This window comes from Saimiri boliviensis, chromosome 9, assembly GCF_048565385.1.
Source record: "Saimiri boliviensis isolate mSaiBol1 chromosome 9, mSaiBol1.pri, whole genome shotgun sequence".
In the NCBI taxonomy this organism is placed as follows: Eukaryota; Metazoa; Chordata; class Mammalia; order Primates; family Cebidae; genus Saimiri; species Saimiri boliviensis.
The window spans coordinates 86608554-86632030 of NC_133457.1; the positions used below are offsets into that span (position 1 = coordinate 86608554).

The 23477-nt window shown below is 39.9% G+C and overlaps 1 protein-coding gene across 1 annotated transcript in view; it reads left to right on the forward strand.

The window, feature by feature from the left end:
- Positions 1 to 23477, forward strand: part of LOC141585555 (uncharacterized) — a 181116-nt gene that overhangs the window by 15870 nt on the left and 141769 nt on the right. Inside the window, exons 3-4 of the mRNA XM_074405397.1 lie at positions 1114 to 1233; positions 2040 to 2105. Coding sequence (XP_074261498.1) covers positions 1114 to 1233; positions 2040 to 2100 — 181 coding nt within the window. The 3' untranslated portion in view covers positions 2101 to 2105. The remainder of the gene's footprint in view (positions 1 to 1113; positions 1234 to 2039; positions 2106 to 23477) is intronic.

Genomic DNA, 23477 nt, shown 5'->3' on the forward strand with positions numbered 1-23477 from the left:
CCTGAGGTCGTCAAGGAGAAGGCCCTGCCAGCTAATGCTGTAGAAGACCTAGGTTCACAAACACACAATCATCCCATAACTTGCTCCTGCTGTCATCATTCCTCATCACTGTGGGGATCAAGGTTGACGGTTTTACATCTCCTTCTATCTGTCTCCCACCTCAGGAAACCCTCTCCCTTATTCTGTGAAATGACAATTGCTGTTTTCTCCAGCGTTTCTAGAGTATGAAACAAACATCATTTCATCCCTCCCTCAAGAATACACTGAAAAGACAAGTGCTCACCCTACAGACCGTGTCTCCCCAATATAGATATTTAGGAGTGGGCACTGACCATCACCATCATCGTCACTATCACCAAGAGAAAACAGTTGACAACACTTCTTCTTTTCTGATTTGTCCAGAGTCGCCAATCCTTCTTAGGTCTAATAGATACCAGCCTCTGTGCTAAGCCTTCAGGGTACAAAGATGGATTACAAAGGTTTCCTCTTTCGGTGAACTCTCAGCCAATAGCTGGAGAGACATATGAACAGTTGACTCACGATAACACAGAATAGTAATATGAGGCACTTGGAAACACAGGATAGGGAGCGACACAGTAAAATATTTAGAATGAGATTAATATTCCCCTTAGCTACTTTGAATTTAGAGAAAGAAATATTCCAAAAAATGTTTATGATAGAGATGGTATTAATACTCACCAATCCTGATGCTGCTTTCTGGTCTCACAGTCTATGTTACCCAGCCTTACTTTTTTTTTTTCTTTGAGATAGGGTCTCACTTTGTCAATTAGGCTGGAGTACAGTGGCATGATCTTGGCTCACTGCAGCCTCAACTTCCTAGCTCAAGCAATTCTCCCACTTTAGCCTGCAAAGTAGCTGAGACTACAGGCATGTGCCACTATGCCCAGCTAATTTTAAAATTTTTTTGTAGAGACGAAGCTCAGCCTCCCAAAGTGCTGAGATTATAGGTAAGAGCCACCACACCCAGCCACTAGCCTCATTTTTATTTAGTCAGAGGCCATGTGACAAGGTTCTGGGCAAGATATCTGGTCGAATTGACATGGCTCCCATAAAAACCTCCTGTTTTGTTCTTCATGTTCTCTTCTCTTACAGGAGCCATGACAGCCAAATGCTGAGGATGGTGGCATCACAGGATGAATGGAGCTGGGTTCTTGAAACATTGCTTGGAGGAAACACAGCAAAAATGCCTCATGAATCCGACTGGACTGTTATGTGAGAAATAAACTTTCATTGTGTTAAGCCACTATAATCTGGGGGCTGTTTGTTATAGCTGCTAGCATCAATTACCCTTACTAATATATTGTTCAAATGGTTTCAGTTAGGCTTTCAGATATAATCTTTTTAATCTCCTCATTTTACAGAAGAAGAAATGAAGTAACTTGCCTAAATTCATACAGCTAGTTTTTGGAAGTTCTAGGACTAGAACCCAGTCTCCCAACTCCCAGCCAAAGCTCAGCTCTACAAGGCCAAACTTGCCTCTATTCGTGTATAAATAGTTTTCAACAAATCTTGTATTACTGCAGATAAAACATAATACATAGATTGAATTTTATTGAAAATAAAAGTTGTCTTTATGGGGAAGAGAACAAGAGAACATTGAGGTTTACCAAAAGTGATTTATTTTGATATTAGCCTATTTAGGTTGCTTATAAAGTGCTGAATTAAAAACATGGCTGAATTGATTTATCAGGACAATTTTAGCTTTATCATTAGGACTGTGCCTTGTTACACTGTGTGGTTTTGTTATGCTATGCCAGGTATATAAATTTATCCATTGCTGGGAAGTTGAAACTATTTGGATATAATATATGGGTTCATCAATTACTGAGAAGAATAGATTAACTTGGCCAAGACTCAATATCATCAGATCGAGCTCTAAGCTTCTGAGTCCATGGACTTAATCCACAGCATCCATATTATCTAGAATAAAGTGGGACAAAAGAACCTAGAGTAATTGAATTGCTATGTCAGATGCCGTTGCCAGCATGATCAATAGCCATTCTTCCTTTCCACTATAGATATCGGAATCCTAATACATTTGAGTGGAACCAGCCTAGCCCAGGTGATAATGAAGACTGATGAAGGTAAATCAGAAGTAGCAATCTTGCTCTACCTTGCACGTGATAGTGGTGGGATTGGAACCAAATTCTGGTTAATGAAATGTAGCTATATCCACTGAAGGCTTCAGGAAAATATTTTCCTCTTTTCTAAGTAGGAAGTAGGAGGAACAGCCATTATTGTCTATCCCTCCCTTCCTGCATCTGGATTTAATTAGGTGAGGATGTGACTCTCAGAGTGGCAGCCACAGTCCAATGGGGGGAAACACCTGTCTGGGTTGGGGCATTCTGTTCTTCACATCCCTTTGCAACACTCCCTCCCACAAGAGCACAGTTGCTTGTTTCTCAAGTCATGGGACTCGAGGGATTGAGGATTGGGCTTTGTATGGGAACTACAGGGTTTCTGTTCCCACTCCACTTCTCTGACAAATTGACCTGATTACCATACTGTCTGTCTACTATGAGTATGAGTAGTATGAATAATGCCTGCCCTCAAATTTCTTATTTGTAAAACTGGGATCATAAAAATCTACTTGATACTGTTATTGGAAGACTTAGATTAGATTAGTTTATTCAACTAATGTTTACTGAGTGCCTACCATGGGCCAAAAGTTGTGGAAAGCACTTATGATGCTAAGTGAGCAAAGTAGACATGGCATCCTGCCCCCATGGGGCTTCAAATCTGGTGGAGAAGACAGGCAAGAAAACACATGTTGTTAAGTAAATACACCAAGAATCAGCAATCATAATATTTTCAATGAACTAAATAGGATGAGACAATGAAGAAAAATGGGGGGCAGGAAGACCACTTTAGACAGGATGGGAAGAAAAGATCTTCAAGAGATGGTGTGATTTAATCTGAAATAAGAAAGAGGTAAAGGAAGACACCAGGCAAAGAGCAAGAAGCAAGGAAAGAGATTTTGCAGCAGATGAGAGCAAGAGTAGAAACCTTCAGATGAGGAAGAGCTTGGTTATTTCAGGAGAAGCAAGAGGGCAAACATGGGCTGGGTGCAGCAGCTCACACTTGAAATCTTAGCACTTTGGGAGGCTGAGGTGGGTGGATCACCTGAGGTCAGGAGTTCGAGACCAGCCTGGCCAAAATGGTGAAACTCCATCTCTACCCAAAATTACAAAAATTATCATGGCATGGTGGTGTGTGCATGTAGTCCTAGCTACAGAAGAGGGAGGCTGAGGCAGGAGAATCACTTGAATCCATGAGGCAGAGGTTGCAGTGAGTCAAGATCAAGCCACTGCACTCCAGCCTGGGTGACAGAGTGAGACTCTGTCTCAAAAAAGAAAAAAAGGGCAAAGGTGGCTGGAATGCAGTGAATTAAAGAGAGAGAGTGGTGGGAAGAAAGACTGGAGAGAATGGAAGAAAATAGGTCATGGAGGGTCTTGTGGGCCATGACACTTAATTTAGATTTGATTATAAGCATGATGAGAAGTTTCTGAACCATTTAAGCAGGGAACTGGCATAGTCTTCTAAGATTTTAAAATCAAAACTAGCTTTTGTATAAAAAAATTTGCAGTGGTTTAGAAGGGATCAGACAGGAGGCTACTGTCATGCTGTTGGCAATAAGACATGAGCAGCTTAGACTGGGAGAAATGATGTTAGTAGAGTGGACAGAAATAAATGGATTCAAGAAAAATTTAGAAATTAGAATCAACAGGACTTTCTGATGGATTGAATGTGGCTGGTGAAGGAAAGGAAGAATTAAATGGCATATTCTAGAGTTTTGGCTTAAAGAACTGGACAGATAAGGAAGCCATTTTTCAAAAGGAAAACATTGAAGAGGTTTTAGGTGGAGTAAATATCAAATTTTGTATACATTTTTTTTAATGGCGATGAGCTATCCATATGGAGGTTTCAGGTCAGTATTGAATACATATCTACACATATGTCTGAGCTGGTATATCAGTTAGCTATCTAAGCTGGTATATCAGTTAGCTATTGCTGTGTAACAAAGCACACCAAAAGTCAGCAGTTTAAAACAGTAACTATTTTGTTACCTGTGATGTTGCAGGTTGGTTATTTAGCTGCATTAGCTGGGACACTCATTTGGTCTTGCCTGAGTTACCTCATGCATCAGTAGTCAGCTTTGAATTGGCTAGATAGCTTTGCTTCTGCGGGTCGGTTGATTGTCAGTTAGTGTAATGTTCCATGTGGTTTTTCATTCTTTAGTGGGCTGCCTTGGGTTTCATCATACGGTAGAGGGAGGGCTCCAAGAGTAAGCCAGATGGATGTTGATAATGCAGTTGATATTCCCCAACCTTCTATTGGCCAAAGAAAGTTATAGAGCCAGTCCAGATTCAATGGATAAGGAAATAGATTCCATCTCTTGATGTGAGTTGTTGCAATGTTAACTTTGCAACAGTTCAGATAAAGATATGAGAGGGTTATAAAGGGGCCATAAGTGCAATAATTGGCTATAGTACAGCTTATAACACAAGAGTCTTTAGCTTATAGGTGTTATTTAAAGACATGAGACCAATTGAACTCAGCCAGAGAGAGGTTTAGATGAAGAAGGCATTTTGTTAATAATTGACTGAAAAATTTGTCAGTGAGGTTGGTGACAGCAAAAAGACTTAGAAAGAAAGGTCAGTGACATAGAAGATAAAACAGGAAGTGAAAGCATGTAGAGCAGAGATTTGTGTGTATTAATGTTTAATAAACTGAGTCTGATACAGTTCATATTCATTTACTGAGGGTGTCCACATTTCAGGGCACTTATTTACCTGTATGTCAGAAAAAAATTTGTGGTATAAACTACAGTCCTACTCTCTGGCCATGTAGAATATGTCATTGAGTTGGAGGGACAGCCTCGTGCTTACATCAAGTTAGTAACAAGGTAGGACAACTACACAGGTGTTTCTCAAGAGCCCATCAGTGAGATGTTTTAAATAAGATAAAATTGTAACCCTTTTGCTGATTACGTGAGTGTTTTAAGTTTGTGAAAATTTATCAGATCACATAGTTATTATTTATGTGTTCTTCCATGTCAATGTTATACTGCAATAAAAATTTTGAAACACACAGGCCTTACTCCTCTGGACTGTTGATGCCTCATAGTGGTTTAGTTTGATTAAGGGTGCTAAAAGTATTTTCATAAGAACTTACTTTCATTATATTCATTTGCCTATATGTATAATATATTCATATGTATTTCAGAGCCAAAATTTAGAAAAAGAGGCTTGGTTGGAAATAAGCAAAAGAAATTCCTTCTCCTTGTAAGTAATTTAATTATGATTGATTTTTAAAACTTTTACCAGTTTTGAAAAATATTTATTACCTTTGTCTTCTACCCCAGCTTAAATGAATCTCCAATATATAAAAGGAGTTTAGTTATCTGCCTCAGCATGCATTGTCCTTTTAACATAGAGCAAAAGAAAATTCAAACAAGAGAAATTGCTTTTTGTTATAAATTTATGCTAACAAAAGGTATAGGAGCCTCTTTTGAATAAGAAGACTCAAGAACAAAATTGGAGCAGTTAGAAAGAAAAGAAACATTGCAGAAAATTTTTAAAAGGCCAAATCAGACAGGGGCTTGCTTGGAATATGGGCATAGGGACAAATTGGCTGGGTCAAAAAGGAAAGCAGATTTTTAGAAAATGGGCTATGGAAACAATCAAAGCGTCAAGTTGGTAAGAATAATTTAGAGGTGCTGGGGAGGAGGGAGGGCAACACAGCTCAGATCCTCAGGAGGTTTGCATCATGTTCTATGAAAAGCTGAAATAGAAGCAAGCCTCTTATAACTAATGCAACTAAAAAATTATTATTAACTGTGTGTCCGTGGGCTGTGAGCATAGTCAATGGCTCAACTCTCATAGAGTTGGCTGACTTGCAAGGCACTTAGAGATGATGAGATACAAGGACACTTAATTCAGATGGGAAAACTGAGGCCCAGGGACACTAAATAAGTTGCAAAGGCCATCTGACTAATAAATGTTTGAAACACAACCAGAGCTAACAATAAAGACATATAGAACTGGACTGAGTTAAATACCTTGAAGCTTCAACAGAGGCCAGCCCTGTTTCTGTGGGTAAACCATGCAAAATATTGGCTTTGTAAAGGATGAATTTGGTGTGGATTTTTTTTTTTTTCATATGGTCAAGGCCAGTGACTAGAAGCAGTCAGTGAGAATGCCAAAAGTGCCCTGCAATGGCCGGGATGGAGACTGATTTCTGTAAGAGTGAATGTAGCAGTTTAGAATAAAATGGCAAATTCTCAGATACTCCTTTCACTGAGAGCTTGGGGGTATATATCTCCTTCCCTGGATCTGGGTGGGCTTATGACCACCATTTGAATAATATTGGGGATTGGAAGTCAAGGAGAGAAGCCGGGACACCAGTTAAGAGACTGTTGCTGCTACATGGGATGATGAGAGCTTGGACCCTAACCCTAACCTCTTTTCTGGAGGTTAAGTGAAGACAATATGTTCTAAATATATTTTGGAGGTAGAATTACCTGGACTTGGTGATAAAATGGATGTGGGGTGGTATGGCTTGATCATCTAAGTAGTGTTAATTCTTCCAGATAGGAAAAGCTAGGCATAGAACTCCAAAGTTCTATTTTGGCCATGTTCCATTTGGGGTGACGATGAAATATCCTAATTTCCACCTGGGGTTGGAAGTCAAGTGGGAAATTGGATTTACAAACCTGGGGCCCAAGAAAGGGTTCTGAGGTAGATATATAATTTTTCTTATTAAACAAAAATGACTTTTTAAAACTTGAATTATTCTTTTGACACAGCGACTTTGGCTGTGGTCTCAAATCCTGTAAACTTCAACATCCTTTTGGCCTTTCCAATCATTTCAGCTCCAGGCTTCTTCATATAACACTGGGGACATCTTTCTCCATCTTTGCTTTTTTGTCTATGATATTTTCTTCATCCCTCTTCTCTTATGAAGAAAAGCAAAGGCTGACGAGATTTCTGCAATCTTAGTGGCAGCATCAGGAAAAAAAAAATGTCAAGATCTGGAGCTTAAATGGTGTCACACCAGACATTTATAATTTCACAGCAGCCCCTAGAGTTGAAGAAAAATCCTGTAGGTCCAAAGTCTGATCAAAAATTGGTGCTCCATCATCAGTTCGCCTATGAAATTCTATAACTTGACATGGCTGATTACATCCACTTTTTTTTTGGCCTATAGAAGAATGAAGGGATGGCTACCTTTCAAGATCTAATAACTTCCCATGGGACTATCATAATGGTTAGTCCCTTACTTCCAAATCTCCACTATTCCTCGTTCAGAATTGCTGTTATTTTCCCATTAGGTCATTTCTATTCCTGGAGCTTGTTATCCTGACCTCATTAAGTCATAGCTTTGGAAAGATACACTTATTTAATTTCTGTCCTCAGAAATCATTCCTGTTATTTCTTTATTTCATTGATTCTTGCTCTGCAATATTTGTAATTGGATCTTGTCATGGGAAGTCAAGAGGCTGAAAAGAGTAGAAAAGGATGTTTTTCTCCAAGACATGCCACATGCCTAGCTGTATAAAACTGTTGTTTTGGATTTCTGCTCTTAGGAATCTAACTGGGAAATGCCCCATCAATACCCTACTGAACTGTGCTCTATATAATGGGGCAGGGGGAGGGCAGTTCATTAGTGTCAATAATTTTGTTAGAGTAGGAATTAGCATCTCTCACAAATGGATAAGACCACAGACTTCAGGACAGATCAGTCTGGGTATATAGTGCTAGTCTCACTCAGCAGCTAGCTGTCTGATCTTGAGAGCACAACCATTTAATATTTCTGTAAAAAGTTCCCCTCATCTAAATGTTTGCACTTCTAGCTCATCTTTACCCTTCAAATGTTAACTCAAATGTCCCTCTTCTGAGAGGCCTTCTCTGCCTGCCCTCCATGTAAAGAAACTAGCTCAATTTCTGGATATTCTCTCATTCATTACTTTATTTCCTTCCTTCTACTTATAATAATTATTTGAAATTGTCTTATTTTCAATGTTTGCTTATGTGCTTATTTCTGATTCAACTGATACTTTATCCCTAGCTCAGGGTAGGTGCTCTGTTAATTAATGAAATGTCTGTGCAAAGCCAAAATCACTAGCCAGTCTGGTGATAAGACTCAGTCCAAATGATTATTTGCTATCATCTGCTTAGCACTGTCCGTTGGGAATATAATGCAAACCACTTATGTAACTTTAAATGTTCTAATCATCACATCAGAAAAGTCAAATGAAACAGGAAAAATTAGTTTTATCATGTATTCTACTTTGCCCAATATATCCAACATATTTCAATATAAAAATTATTAACATAAAAATTATTGAGTTCATTTACATTCTCTTTTTTACAGGAATTTTTCTGAAATCTTGTATGTATTTGTTACATATAGCACATCTTAATTTGAATGTTAAATTTTAATTTGGAATACCCGATCTGCGTTTAGATTTTGTAAGATTTATAGTTGAGAAAGGAAATTCACATACTCAAATTGTTCCAAATATGTTTAAACATTTTTCAATACTTGAATCAAGCATCAGATTTCAAATTTAAGATTAAATGAATTAAGATGAAATAACATTAGAAGTTCAGTTCCTAGTTACAATAGACACATTTGGAGAGCTCAGTAGCCACATGTGGCCAGTGGCTACCATATTGCAATTCTAGCCATGTTACCAAACATTTCTCATCATGTTGTCTTATGGAAACACATTCTTACAATCAGATTATATTATTCCAAAAGGAAGAAGAGAAAGGAACTTGTATGCAGTAAGTGGAGGAGTATGCCAGGCATTTTGGAAAATGTTTTTTAAACGACCCTTATAATAAATCTATGAGGCAAGTTCCATCATCCCCATTTTATACATTGGGAAACTGAAGGCTGAGAGAGAGTTTGCTGCAGGCCCAAAAATGTCCTTTTATTTCTCCAGCAGTTTGTAGTTGAGAAGTGAGCAAAGAAGCTCACTCTCAGCTTTCTACCCAGCCCTTTGACATCTTCCTAAGCACTACCCCTGACCATCCGAGAGCACACCTGGCTTCTTCTCCTCAGGTAAAGGCAATGTAAGGTAGGCTTTCTGCTTCTCACTCTTGCAGAACCTGGGGTTGACTGGCCACAGGTGAGGCCCTCTGCCTAAGGAATAGAACTAACTTCCTTCTCCCCTTCCGAAGGGCTGAGAGTACTGCCTTATCCCAGAGCCAGACTCCAGACAATTGAGATCTTTCCCCATGGTTCTGTGAGAAAGCCTCTGGGTTGGGATGGCCTCTTGGGATATGGAAACCAATTGGACTGCAATTATTTAAAGTCTTCTGCATTATTTAACTTAGACAATGCTCCTTCTATCATCCTTTGAAAACAATAAATTGTATATTTATTTTATTTTTTAATTTTTTTTTTTTTTTGAGATGAAGTCTCTCCCTGTTGCCCAGGCTGAAGTGCAGTGGTGCACTCTCAGCTCTCTGCAACCTCTGCCTCCCGGATTCAAATGATTCTCCTGCCTCAGTCTCCCTCCTGAGTAGCTGGGATTATAGGCATGCACCACCATTCCCAGATAATTTTTGTATTTCTAATAGAGAGGGGGGTTTCACCATGTTAGCCAGGCTGGTCTTGAACTCCTGACCTCAGGTGATCCACCCACCTCGGCCTCCCAAAGTGCTGGGATTATAGGTGTGAGCCAGCATGCCCAGCCAATTGTGTATTTAAAACAAGTTTGAAGTGCCCAGTTATAATCTATGTTTATGTACTCAGTTTCTCAAAAGGGTTTGGGGGGGAAATAATTTTAATGATTTTATATGTCTAAGATTACTACTTGAACTTCAGTATCCCCCTTCCCTTTTTCTTTAGTGGTAGAACACCTTGTTTTTAGCTGGGCACATACCTCTCCCCTGAGAACAAGAACTGCATTTGTCAGCTTTCCTTGTAGCTAGGTGTGGTCATTTGACTACACTGGGCTAATGCAGTATATGAGGATGTGTTGTATGAGGCTGATAAGCAATTTCCTTAGAAAATGAGTCTTTACCCTTCTTCCTTCCTCTACTGTGAGGCTGGAATGCAGATTTGATGGCTGGAGTTTCAGTAGCTATTTTGAGACGTAGGTGAAGGCCACAAGCAACGAAATAAAAGGAGCTTTTACTCTTGGCACCATGGACTGCTAAGCCTGCCCTGCACTATTTAAATTTAGATTTTTCTTATGTGAGAGGAATATAAACTTTTATTTCTTTAAGTCACTGTTTGCATTTTCTATCACAGGCATCTGTACCCAAATCAAATTCTAACTGAAACACACACATTTCTGAAGTAGGAGACAGTGATGGAAGTGAGTGTTCTACAACTGAAATGGCCCAGTTAATCAGGTTACACATGGACTAAAAATTGAATGAGAGGTATGAGGCCTCACTTGGTCTGCTCATGATTAAAATATGTCTGATCTCTAGGCCCATCACCCCTATTTATTCATAATGTAAGAAACTTGCATTAGATTCTTAGATTAAATATTGGGCCAGATGGTCTCTACAACATTTTCCACGTCTTGTTCGTTTTGCCGTTGTTTTTCCTACTGTTATATCTTTATTTTTAAATTTCCCTTTGTTTCACTCTTACCGATATTTTTTGATTCAATATTTCTTTTGTTTCTTTCCTTTTATTTTTTTCTTTTTTGAGACGGAGGCTGGAGTCTCACCCAGGCTGGAGTGCAGTGGCACAATCATGGCTCACTGCAGCCTCGACCTCTTGAGCTCAAGTGATCCTCCCCCCTCAGCCTCCTGAGTAGCTAGGACTATAGGCATGTGCTACTACACCTGGTTCATTTTTATTTTTTGTAAAGATGGGAGGCTTACTATGTTACCCAGGCTGGTGTTGAACTCCTGGACTCAAGCCATCCTTCCACCTTGGTCTTTCAAAGCACTGACATTACAGGAATGAGCCATCATGCCCAGCCTGGTTCAACGTTTCCACATTAGACTTTCCAATGTTATTCTTTACAGACACACAGAGAGAATCATTACTAAGTAGAGTATTTTTCTGGTTAGAGAAGAATGGCTCAAGGAAGAAGACAAGGCTGGCTTTCTGGGCTGTGAGAAAGTGATGCCTATAATGTTGGCATCATTACCCAAGTCCTGGTTAATAATGTGCAAAGGACACATGCAAAAAGAACATGTGCTGGAAAAAGACAGAAAGGAAGTGCCCACATTGAGAGCAGTTATTATTCTCTGGAGAATGGCATAGAAGCCACACTATTATTTTTCATCTTATATACTTTTGGATTTTTTGTTGTGTTTTTGTCCTTAGAATAAGCATTTCTTCATCTATAATTTGAGAAATAGAAATTAGTCAAGAGATGCATAGTCAAGAGGTGGTGTTGATTGTAAAGTCACAGAAACCATAGAAATGTTCAGCTGTGCCTCTGTCCAAAGACATTCACAGACCTAAGACCACATTCTGGAAAACCTTGGCTCCTGCTTGGATCTGCCCTTGTGTCTTTCAGGAGAGTTTCCTCTTTCCTGCTTAGTCAATACAGGAGAGTAGTTTCTGGGTAAGCAGTAGGAGGGCAGTGAAATGTTGGGCCTGGCTGAGGGTTACCTGCAGACTGGGTCACCACAGACCCCAACCTAAATACTTACCCAGATGCTTAGTGCATGAATGTGCTTTCATTTTGTCATCACACTGTTTGCTGAGTTCCCTGAAATACCCCAATTCCTCTTACTCCAGACATTTTGCTATTCTTCCTTCCAAGAATCTATTTCTCTGTCCAGCTTCATGGTCATTGGCTTGTGATTACGAATTGATTGCGTTAAAGGACACCGATTTCCATGCCTCCATTTACCCACAGCTTTTGTTAGTGACCTTCCACACTGCTTTACGTATGTTAGCTAATGAGACAGTAGCCAACTCATTGAAAGAAGAGGCTCAAAAAAAGGGCATGAACATTTTGGCTTTCTCGCTTTCTCTTGGATCCTTGCCACCATCGAGAGAACAGGCTTGAGCTAGTCTGCTGGAAGGATCTGAGAGATACATGGAATAGAGCCAAGCCATCCAAGCCAAGGCCAACCTGAACCAGGAACTGACAGCTAATTTAGCAGCTGAGAGTGGATGCCTGAGCAAGCTCTGCCAAGATCAACCAAGACCAATCCAGATTTGCAGAACTTTCTAATAGAAATGCAAGCTCATGAGAAATAACATATGGTGGTTGTTTTATGCCACTACGTTTTGGGATGGTTTGTTGCATAGTAATAGCCAATCGATTCAGTTGCACATTCCTTTTCTCATCTGCCTTCCTCCTTCCATCTTACCACAAGCATGTCAGCCCATCCCTAAACAACTGCCTCATTTTGAATTTTCATGGCTTCCTTGGTCACACCTTCAAATACTTCCAATAGCTAGCATTTCACCCATAAGCCTGCAGAAGAGAGAGAGAGAAAAAAAAAATAAGAAATATATTAAAGATCCTAGTGGTGGCCTATTTCATATGTGAGGGGCAAGGATTAAACTCTCCATCACCGTGGGACATAATTGAGGCAGGCAAATGCTGCATTATATTGGGCCAACTGACTGGTTTCTAATATGACTGTTCTTTCACCTACAGAGTCTCAAGTCTTTTCTTGCTTCACCACTAACACCACAGATTTTGGTCAATCTTCTCAAAGCCAGAAATCACACAATTAAAGGACAAACCTACAACTTTCTATTCATACTTGAGAGAAGGAGGGAAAAAAGAAGGGAAACAAAATATTTAAGTTAATATAGTTAGATGCTCTGTATATTGGCTCGATGCTGGTGGACATATGGGAAACTCATGGTGTGGCCAATAGGAAAATTATGAACCATCATCCCATTGATTTAGAACTGTTTTGATATGAACAGGTCTCATAGCGAATACAAGTTCCAGCCCTGCCATTTAACACCCATGTAACTGTATCAGTTTTCCCCGTGTAACAAACAACTCCCAAATTTTGTGACTCAAAACAACAACCATTCACACATAATTGTTCATGAATCTATGGATCAGCTAAGGGTTCTGCTGATTTGGGTTGAGCTTTCCTGGTCTTGGTGGGGCTTGCTCATGCATCTGTGGTCAGCTAGAGGTTTGGCTGGTGCTGACTGATTTCATATGGTGCCATGGGGATGACTGGAGTCTCTCTCCACATAATCACGCATCACTCAACAGGCCAGCCTAGGTTAATTGACTTGATGGTCACAGTGTTCCAGAGTATGCAAGAGAAGGAATCCTAATGCACAAACACTTTCCAGGCCTCTGCTAGCATCATGTTTGTTCTGTCCTATTGGCTGAAGCAAGTCACATGGCCAAGCCCAGAATCACTGGGGAAATCTACTACCAATAGGTAGAACCAGAGAGACAGGAAAAATATTGGGGCCACTATGACATTGATTCACCCTAGTGCTGTTATGTAAATCTCTTGGTTTCTCTGAGCCTCAGTTTCTGCCTCCAAAAAGTGGGTATAGTAATATTAGTCTGTCATGGATTATTATGTTCCCCAAAGGACATGTAGATGTTCTAACCCATGGTAGTTATAAATGTGACCTTATTTGGGAATAGTACCCTGCAGGTGCAATCAAGTTAAGATGAGGTCATTAGTATGGGCCCTCATCTAATGTGACTGACATTGTTATAAGAAGAAGAAAACACCACATGAAGACAGACACAAAGGGAGAATGCTATGTGATGACTGAGGCAGAGGTTGGCATAGCACAGCATAAGATTGTGAATGCCAAACATTGGTGGCCACCACTAGGAAAGAGGAACAGGCAAGGATGGATTCTACCCAGAGTTTCAGAAAACATGGTCCTATGAACACCCTGGTCTCAGACTACTGGCCTCCAAAACTGTGAGATTACATGTAAGCCTCCCAGTTTGTATTACCTTGTTACGGCAGGCCTAGTAAACTTAAACAGAGCCCAACTCCTCTGGCAAAGCTTTTATAGAGGTTGAGTAAGAACGGTTACTGCTGATGGACAGACTCTAGTCCTGCAAATCATTATCCTGAGATAATGCAGATCACATAGCTTCCTATTTGTAGGAGACTGTTCAGGCAGGGTGGAGGTTGTATAGCTGCTGGAGCATCCGAGCAGCCTTAGGTCTTTGGTGTTCGAGTTCTTGAGATTTCCAAGGGAGGAAAATGCCAGCATCACTTGTCCTCCTGTCAGATTCCCTTCTGGTATGTAGTGTTACCTGCACTCCTGATAGACAACTGTCTCCAATCCCTGAGCTTGGAATGGGGCATGCCTGCAGGGCCTGGGATTTTCCCCTTTGCTAAAGTAGAAGCCCCAAGCTCTGATTGCTGGCCTTGCTCCCATATAGCTCTAGCTCTGGGAGTATTTCAGGAAGGCAGAGCCTAATATAATCTTCCTTATCTTGTGATTTCAATACTGTGTCCTCCATTTATACTCTCTAATTATGCAGGGAATATGATTCTAGGCATTGCTAGAGGCAGTAGTAGTTGTTTTTACAAGCAAACACAGGCAAGGAAAAGTTTGCCCTGTGGGCTGTGGGAGGTCTCACATCTCCCTGGGCATTGGGTGAGGCTAAGTACTTGAAATAGCTCCCAGAATGTACCACCAGATTTCTCCCAGAAGGCTCGCTATTGTCTCCCCTAACTTTGCTCACCCTATTTACTTTGACTTGAGGAGGATTTCTACCATCTTTACATGTTAAAATGGTTCTGAAACTTGGAGAACTTTAAGACAAGTAAAAATGCAGAGAGCACAGAACATGAAAGAAAAACCCAAGTTTAAGATTCATATTTCAGCCGGGTGCGGTGGCTCATGCCTGTAATCGCAGCACTTTGGAAGGCTCAGGCAGGAGGATCACCTGAGGTCAGGGTTCGAGACTAGCCTGGCCAACATGGGGAAACCCTGTCTCTACTGGAAAAAAAAGTATAAAAATAAGCCAGGAGTGGTGATGCATGCCTGTAATGCCAGCTACTCGGGAGGCTAAGGCAGGATAATGGCTGGAACCCAGAAGGCAGAGGTCACAGTAAGCCGAGATCCTGCCACTCCACTCCAGCCTGGGTGACAGAGCAAGATTCCTTCTCAAAAAAATAAAAAATTTAAAAAATTAAAAAATTCATATTTCACATTTACTGGGTGTCTTTAAGCAAATCACTTAACGTCTCTGAGGTTGAATAATTACTATTATTGTTATTATCTGGTAGACAGAGTAACCTCATTCTGAGAGTCAGCTAACATAATAGGCCTGAAAGTGCTAAATTGCATAAGACCATTCAATTTAGAAGGAGAAAATTTATTCATTCATTCATCTAACTAATAACTACTGGAAGCCTGTTCCATACAAGGTTCTCTAGTAGATGTTAGGGATACGAATGAACAATATAGTTGAAGTCTCATAGAGCTTACATTCTAGTGCAGGAAATAGGCCATAAAATAGCAGACAAACAAATGACATAATTGCAAATAAGTAGATCATTACAAATCACAGTAATTGTTTGGAAGGAAGCCAATTGTATCTTAAGCAACATGGACTGAATTGATGATGTCTGCGTTTGAAGACTTTAATTCTCTGTACCTGGAGGAAAAACCAGGCAGGCAGAAGTGTGATGCGGATAGATGTATTTTTTTTTTTTTTTGAGACAGGTCTCACTCTATTGCCCAGGCTGGAGGACGTTGGCAGAATCATGGCTTACTGCAGCCTTCCTTGAAGTCCTGTGCTCAAGTGAACCTCCTATCCCAGCCTCCCAAGCAGCTAGGACTATAGGCACACACCACCATGCCTATTTTTTTTTGGTAGAGATAGGGTCTTGCGACCACACCCAGCTAATTTTTGTTGTTGTTGTTTCTCAGTAGTGACAGGGTCTCGTTACATTGCCCAGGTTGGTCTTGAACTCCTGGGCTCAAGTGATCCTCTCACTCACACTCCCAAAGTGCTGGGATGACAGACATGAGCCATCTAGCCTAGCCCATATTTTTTCCACATATTCTGAATTTCCTGTAGACCTGTTTTTCTTACTGCCTTGCTGTTCTCTACTTATTAGATCACTGGCATGTGTATCTTCATGGGATGGCAGGGACCCCTAGACAATATTTGGTGTCACTGAATCACAGTTTAAAAGTTGAGTGGAACAAAAGTTTAGAAAGCTAACTTTTGTCAGCAAAGAAAAAAATGTACTTAAAAAATGTTAAGCCTTCCTTTATGTATTAAGAGCAATGTGTGGAGACTGAACACAGAATTACACTATAAAACAGAGTAGAAAAAACTTAGCTTGCATTTAAAGGAAGGTTTCAATGAGACAGAAAGGAGTAGAAAGTTTCCCACCACTGAAAGAGAGAGGAGAAAGAGAAACTGAGGGGCGGGATGTCAGATATGAGTGAACTGGTTCCTTCTAGTAGAGAGACAAAACCTTTAGAAAGATGGTTTTTTGATGGTCACTTAGAATTATTATTTTTGAGCAACAAGCTTCATAATTGCCTGCTCCTTATTGGTAGAATGAATGTCCATCTCACCTCACACAGTCCACAGTGACCAGAGAAACTGAACTCACCTTTAGTTACTGGGGTGGGGCTTAGTCTCAGGAAAAATTTTGGTAATTTCAACCTTCTTGATGGCAATTGGTTCAGAAACCCAGGCTTTAGTCAATCAACACATGACATTCCTCTGTCCACTCTTATTTATTCTGAGATGACCCAATCAGGATGAAAGAAAAGTTTTTAAATATAAGTTTTCTTTTATTTTTTTCCCATTGGTGATGGAAGAATCAGGGTCTCTGTACAGTAGTTACCCCTTCTCCATAGTTTTATTTTGATTTCTGCATCTCAGATGGTCAGCCAGCCTGAATGTATTTCATGGAAATTTTCAGAAATAATTCACAAGTTTTAAATTGTGTACCGTATCCACATTGCACATGCTACCACCTGTTAGTCATTTAGCCCTCTCGGTTGCCAGATTGACTGTTGTAGTATTGTAGTGCTTGTGTTCAACTAACCCATATTTTACTTATTGTTGTTAATCTTTATGGTACCTAATTTATAAATTAAACTTTATCATAGTATATATGGATAGGAAAAAACATAGTCTATATAGCATTTGGTACTGTCAGCAGTTTTAGGCATCCGCTAGGGGTCTTGGAACAATTCCCTCTTGGATAAGGGGGTATTACTGCACTATTTACAGCCAACTTCTCACTATGCAGAGAAGTCAACTTTGGAATGAAGTCAGCAGTGTGGATTTCATAGTGAAAAGATGGAAATAACCCATGTCCCAGCTGACATTGCTCAACCAAGCCTAATGCCATACTTTTCATTTTGTGCTATAAAGATGTTCTTTCTTGCTTAATCCAGTTTGAGTCAGGGTTTCTGTTATTTAGAGCCAAAAGCATCCAAGATGATACAGTGGGAGAAATAACCAGACAGTTTTGGAGGAATGCCAGAACAGGGAAAATTATTCCTCACTTTTACCCGCAGATCTAGGAATATTTAAAGACCATAAGATGAGTCCTATGCTAACAGGGAGATGTCAAAAAAGAAAAGAAATGAATACATGATGTTGTTAAATAGAAAGAAAGCTTATGTTACTGCGTTAGCCTGAGAATGCTTCATAGAGAATACACTTTCCTGCATGCTCCAGGAAACTGACTTGTGACCCCACCAAGGGACTCCTCTGAGTAAAAGAATGTGGCGATTTTGTAGAAGAGGCCTGCAGGGTGAGTCACTCAGGCTCAAGGTTGAATGGGAATCATTGCCATGTCCCAGAGGAGGAATTTCAACACCAAAACCCCAAAAGAAAGACAATTCAGCAGGGATAGACTATAAATCACACAAGATCCATCAACTATAATAGATGCAGCCAAATTAGAGTTTTACCTGGTAGGTTATATCTGAACTTGAGGGCATTGGGAACGTGTAGGTGAGAACATAAATTTCTACCTGTTCCCAAACACTGTATTAGAAGGAAAGATCAGGTTGTGAGATCCACCGAGAAGAAAGACTTAACAATCCTTATAAAGCATTTGAATGAGAACTGATTAATTATTTGCCCAAATGAGACTGAGTTAATCTGAAAGAGCTCATGTTAAACTGGCTGTGATAGATTGCATCATTTGTCCTAATTCTTTGCCCAACCCTGTATTCATATATCCTTTTGTCAGGCGACCTCATAATTCCTTTTTCTATGAGGTAGCGTCTAGGGCAGAGTCTATTTCCACACTCTTGGGATCTGGGGTTGGTCACGTGACTTGTTTTCGTGAATGATGCATACTAAAATTTTATTTAGTTATCATCTGTCTCTTCCTTACCACTTAAGGATATATTAGCTATGGGTACAAGGCAGAGACATATAACAGGCAGATTAAGACAGTTAACCAACCCAAACATACCCTGCACAGTCCACACAGCACCCAAGTGTGATAATACGGGTATGGGCCAGTGTAGACATTTTTATTTGATGGAGATTTGGATTCTTCCCAAGACTGAAAGCTGCTAGTCTCACAGAGCACTGCTATCCAGACCACTGGGGGCAGCACCGCATTTGGCCCAATTGCTTCTTCCTAGATAAGAATTTTATTGCAGTAGGGGTTTCCCAAAGATGGTCTTCTTCTATGGTTCATATCCAATCCCACTTAAGATTTTGATGTTAAAAAAAAAATTTTATTTTTTTTCTGGTGGATTACTTCATTTTACTTTTCTAATGCAAGAATAACAGCTAACTGAATGCTATTATTTTCCAGCAGTCTTCAAAAGCAAACTGGAGGACTGGGGGTTCAGGGGCTACCAAGCTGGAGGCTTCTGTGAATTATGCACTTAGGTGACCAATATATTTCAGACGAGAACTCAAACAAGGTCTAGGCTGGCAAGCTGCCTCCTTCTCAAAGCAAAGATGGCCTAAGGAAACTAGTGAGAACAAAGACCAAAGAAGGAAGAAGGCTTGCCTTCTGGCACACAGGTGGCAAATGCTAAATGTTTATTTTTTATGTCATTAATAATATTAACAATATGCATAGATAACAAGCATCATAAAAAGCTCATCAAAAATGATAAAAGCTGTGTTTGGCACCACAGTGTCTCTTGGAAACTGGTCTCTGTTTAATAGTAATTGTCTGAATCACTGAGAATATTTGTCTGTTCCAGGCTTATCACTGACACTAGCTCTAAAAACCATCAGCATTTGTTTATTTTTTCTTTCTTTCATGATCTAAGTTTCCCTGCATTATTAGTACACAGAGGACTTATGAGCTGAAATGAAGCTTGGTTTATTTACTGCATCTCCTGCTGCCACAGCGTGTGGAAATGAGACTTTGTGCCCAGGAATAGTGGACAGGGGCACCTGTTCCATGTCCTGCTTCTGCCTCCTAGCCAAGGATCTCTGTGGATGCCTTCCAGACAGTTAATTTAACTTGTTTCCTTGGATGGGCCAGCAGCACACGCCTGAGACTCTGGCAATTTCCAAGATAGAACTTATTTACCACATACCTTGTTTTGCTGACTGCAAAACTCTTGTTAGGACATGCTTATTTCTTCCCTAAACACTTAAGTCATTTTTCTAGTGGAAACCTGCATATCCTTTGTGGAAACACATGGATTCTACATTTAGTTTCTTTCAACTTGCTAAACTGCTCAGTATAAGTTATTGAGGCTTTATCTTTCAACACAGATGTGCAGAATGGAAATAGCAACCATAAAGCAGCCAATCAGTTTACAGGCATTGAAGGGGGAATAATCTTTCTCTCTGCAGTAAAACATACATAAAAAACAATTATAGGCTATATGTAAGTAAAAAGTAATGACCAAAAAATGTGAATCATAATGGAGTACAATATATGTATAAGCAATAATAAAGGAATACAAAATTAACAAAAGAGTCCCATCTTCAAGACAGTGCAAAGATGCCAGTATTAGCCACTCTACCCCTGGCATGTTTAGATAAATAAGGGAAAACTGCTGTGGAACTAGTGGATGCCATTGCAAATATCTGCTACTATAAGCAATTTTAAAAGTTTCTTGAGGTTGAAGGAATTAAACAGTATGCTTAATCTGGTTTTGGATTACAGATTTTTCATTTCAGATCTAGACACAGCCCAATTTATTCTTTGCTGATGCAACCCCAATACAATAGGTTTCTCCTGTAGACTAGTTTTTGCCTGAACAAGATAGCAGAGTAGTTTCTGGTGCCTAGAAGATGACTGTAAATCTTCACTGTAAGTTTCTTCAAAGATGTAATGTAGGGGCTTCTCAGTGAGTTGCTCAGAAAACATTCACAACATTCTCTTTAGGTATCTCTTTTCAAAACTTTTCAATGAGAACAACTGCTAAATTTTCTTTCTTTTATTTAATATTAAACTTTAAGTTCTGGGGTACATGTGCAGATCATGCAGGGTTGTTACACAGGTATACATATGCCATGGTGGTTTGCTGTATCCACCCCCCTGTCATCTACATTAGGTAATTCTCCTAATGTTATCCCTCCCCAATCCCCCCACCCCATGCTATCCTTCCCCTATCTTCCCCACCCACAAACAGGCCCTGGTGTATGATGTTCCCCTCCTTGTGTCCATGTGTTCTCATTGTTCAACACTCACTTATGAGTGAGAACATGTAGTGTTTGGTTTTCTTGTGTCAGTTTGCTGAGAATGATGGTTTCTAGCTTCATCCATGTCCCTGCAAAGGACAGAAACTTATCCTTTTTTAGGGCTGCATAATATTCCATGGTGTAAATGTGCCACATTTTCCTTGTCCAGTCTATCATTGATGGACATGATAAGACTTGGGTTGGTTCCAAGTCTTTGCTATTGTAAACAGTGCCGCAATGAACATACATATGCATGTGTCTTTATAATAGAACAATTTATAATCCTTTGGGTATATACCCAGTAATGAGATTGCTGGGTGAAATGGTATTTCTATTTCTAGAGCAAAGTCTCAGGATCCAAAATCAATGTGCAAAAATCCAAGCATTCTTATACATCAATAACAGGCAAACAGAGAGCCAAATCATGAGCGAATACCCATTCACAATTGCAACAAAGAGAATAAAATGCCTAGGAATATAACTAACAAGGGATATGAAAGACCTTTTCAAGGAGAACTACAAACCACTGGTCAAGGAAATAAGGGAGGGCACAAACAGATGGAAAAACACTCCATGCTCATGGTTAGGAAGAATCAATATCATGAAAATGGCCATACTGCCCAAAGTAATTTATAGATTCAATGCTATCCCCATCAAGCAACCACTGACCTTCACAGAACTGGAAAAAACTACTTTAAACTTCATACGGAACCAAAAAAGAGCCGCATATCCAAGACAATCCTAAGCAAAAAATAAGTTTTCTTTCTCTTTTTCCAAACCTTCCTTTCACCAGCATGTGGCTTCTCATTTCCTCATTCCACACTCTGCAATATTTCTGCCTGTCATACTTATAACATGGGAACTCCCTCACGCTTTATAGCACTACTGTTTTTCTGAGAATCATTCTCCTTCCTACTCCTATTTTAAATGATTTCATTTAAATAAATAAAATTTTTTACTATGGTTAAAGACAGAACTCCTCACCCCATAAGTGTGGACTACAATTAGCATCTTGATTCTAAAGAATACAGGAAGGAGAGGGAGAAAGAAGCAACTTTACAGTGGAGACATTGGCAAACACTACATGAGCCAGATGGTCAAGGTTAACGTCATCAGTGATAAGTCACGTTGATGATATGCACACTTGATATCATATGTTTAAAATGCCATGTTACCTCTGTGGTATTTTTTCCATGGGAAAACAACGCTAGTGTAACCATGAAAATAAAAATTTAGAAAAATCAAGTTGAAGGTATTTCACCAAATACCTGACTAGCTCTCCTCAAAGCTGTGTGGTTACCCCCTAAAAAGGACTGTCTGAAAAACTACCACAGCCCAGAGGAGTTATGGAAACATGACAGATATGATGTGATATCCTAATTAGGATGTTGAAACAGAAAAAAGTCATTAGGGAAAAATCAATGAAATCGGAATAAAGTATGGGTTTAAGTGTTGCTTTTTTTTTTTTTTTCTTAAGAAAACTATAATTGATGTTTTGATTTGGACCAAGTATTTAGAGAAGGGACAAACTCTGGTTGTCCTTCCAGGGGACATAATGATTCTTAATTAGATTTGCTCCAGGTAACTACCCAGTTTGCATGTGGTTTAGGTCTTGCCAAAGTGTTACATTAGAAACCAACAAAATTAGTAGCCGATAGTAACAAAAATAAAAAAAATAGAACAAACTTCATTTTTGTATCTGGAAGAAAAATAAGAGATCCAATTCATAACTCAGAACAGTATTTTACAAGTCTTTTTTGTCTCTAGTTTTCATGCAGCCGATAGTTTTACTCATTCTACAAATCCCTTCCTTTCTGTTCTGCTCCTCAGCTCTTTCTGCTGCCCCACCAAATGTGGCTCTCCTATCTCATTCTCTTACTCCTTTTCTCTTGCTTCTTCTAAACTTTATCTACCATTATTCAGATTCAACCACCACAAAAGCCTGGGACCTTACCCAGTGAAGACAAGGGAGAACACACGAAGTGGAGTGGTCGAATAGAGCATTCTCATTCGCAGGAGATGAGAAGGGAATGAGGGGAGGCTGAAAACCCTGTAAGTTAATATGGATTGCCCCATCACAGATACAAACAATTGGCTTTGGTAGACAAACTAGCCTTCAGGGAACCATAATAGCAACGGTAGTTGAAAAGTACATCCAGAGGAGGAATCATACAGTCTTGGTTGAAGTCCCAGTGACACCATTTAAATGGTAAACTCTATGTTCTGTGCAGATAAAGTCTATGTCTGTCCTGCTTTCTGTTGTGACTCCAGTGCCCAGCCCTGAGAAAGAACTGCTATATATTTGATGGGAAACTTTGAGTAGAAGAGTGTCAGTTTCTTCCATTGTTAAGCAGCAAATTTAGACAATGTCTGCCTAACCACTTTGCAGAGATTTTATGATAATGGATATGACCTACATCGTATGAGAAATAACTTTGAAAATGAAGATAGAGTAGACGAAGCATTAGTGTGGACAGAATAACAATGTGGAAGGCAGCATAATCCTATATAATTTATTTAATCAGGTGGGGACTTGGGTAAACTCAGTGCCTGTAGTTTCTCATCTGTTAAACAGGGAGGATTGGGCTAAATGATGTCTGAGCTCTTACTGGTGCTCTGCAATGTGACTTTGCAGCTTCTTCCATCAAGGAGTGGGGTTGTGGCTGGGCCTGGTAGCTCACACCTGTAATTTGGGAGGGGGAGGTGGGTGGTGTATTACCTGCGATCAGGAGTTCGAGACCAGCCTGGCCAACAAGGCCCCTACTAAGCAACAAGCCTCTACTAAAAACACAAAATTTAGCCAGGCATGGTGGTGCATGTTTGTGGTCCCAGTTACCAAGGAGGCTGAGGCAGGAGAATCGCTTGAACCCTGGAGGCAGAGGTTGTAGTGAGCCAAGATCAAGCC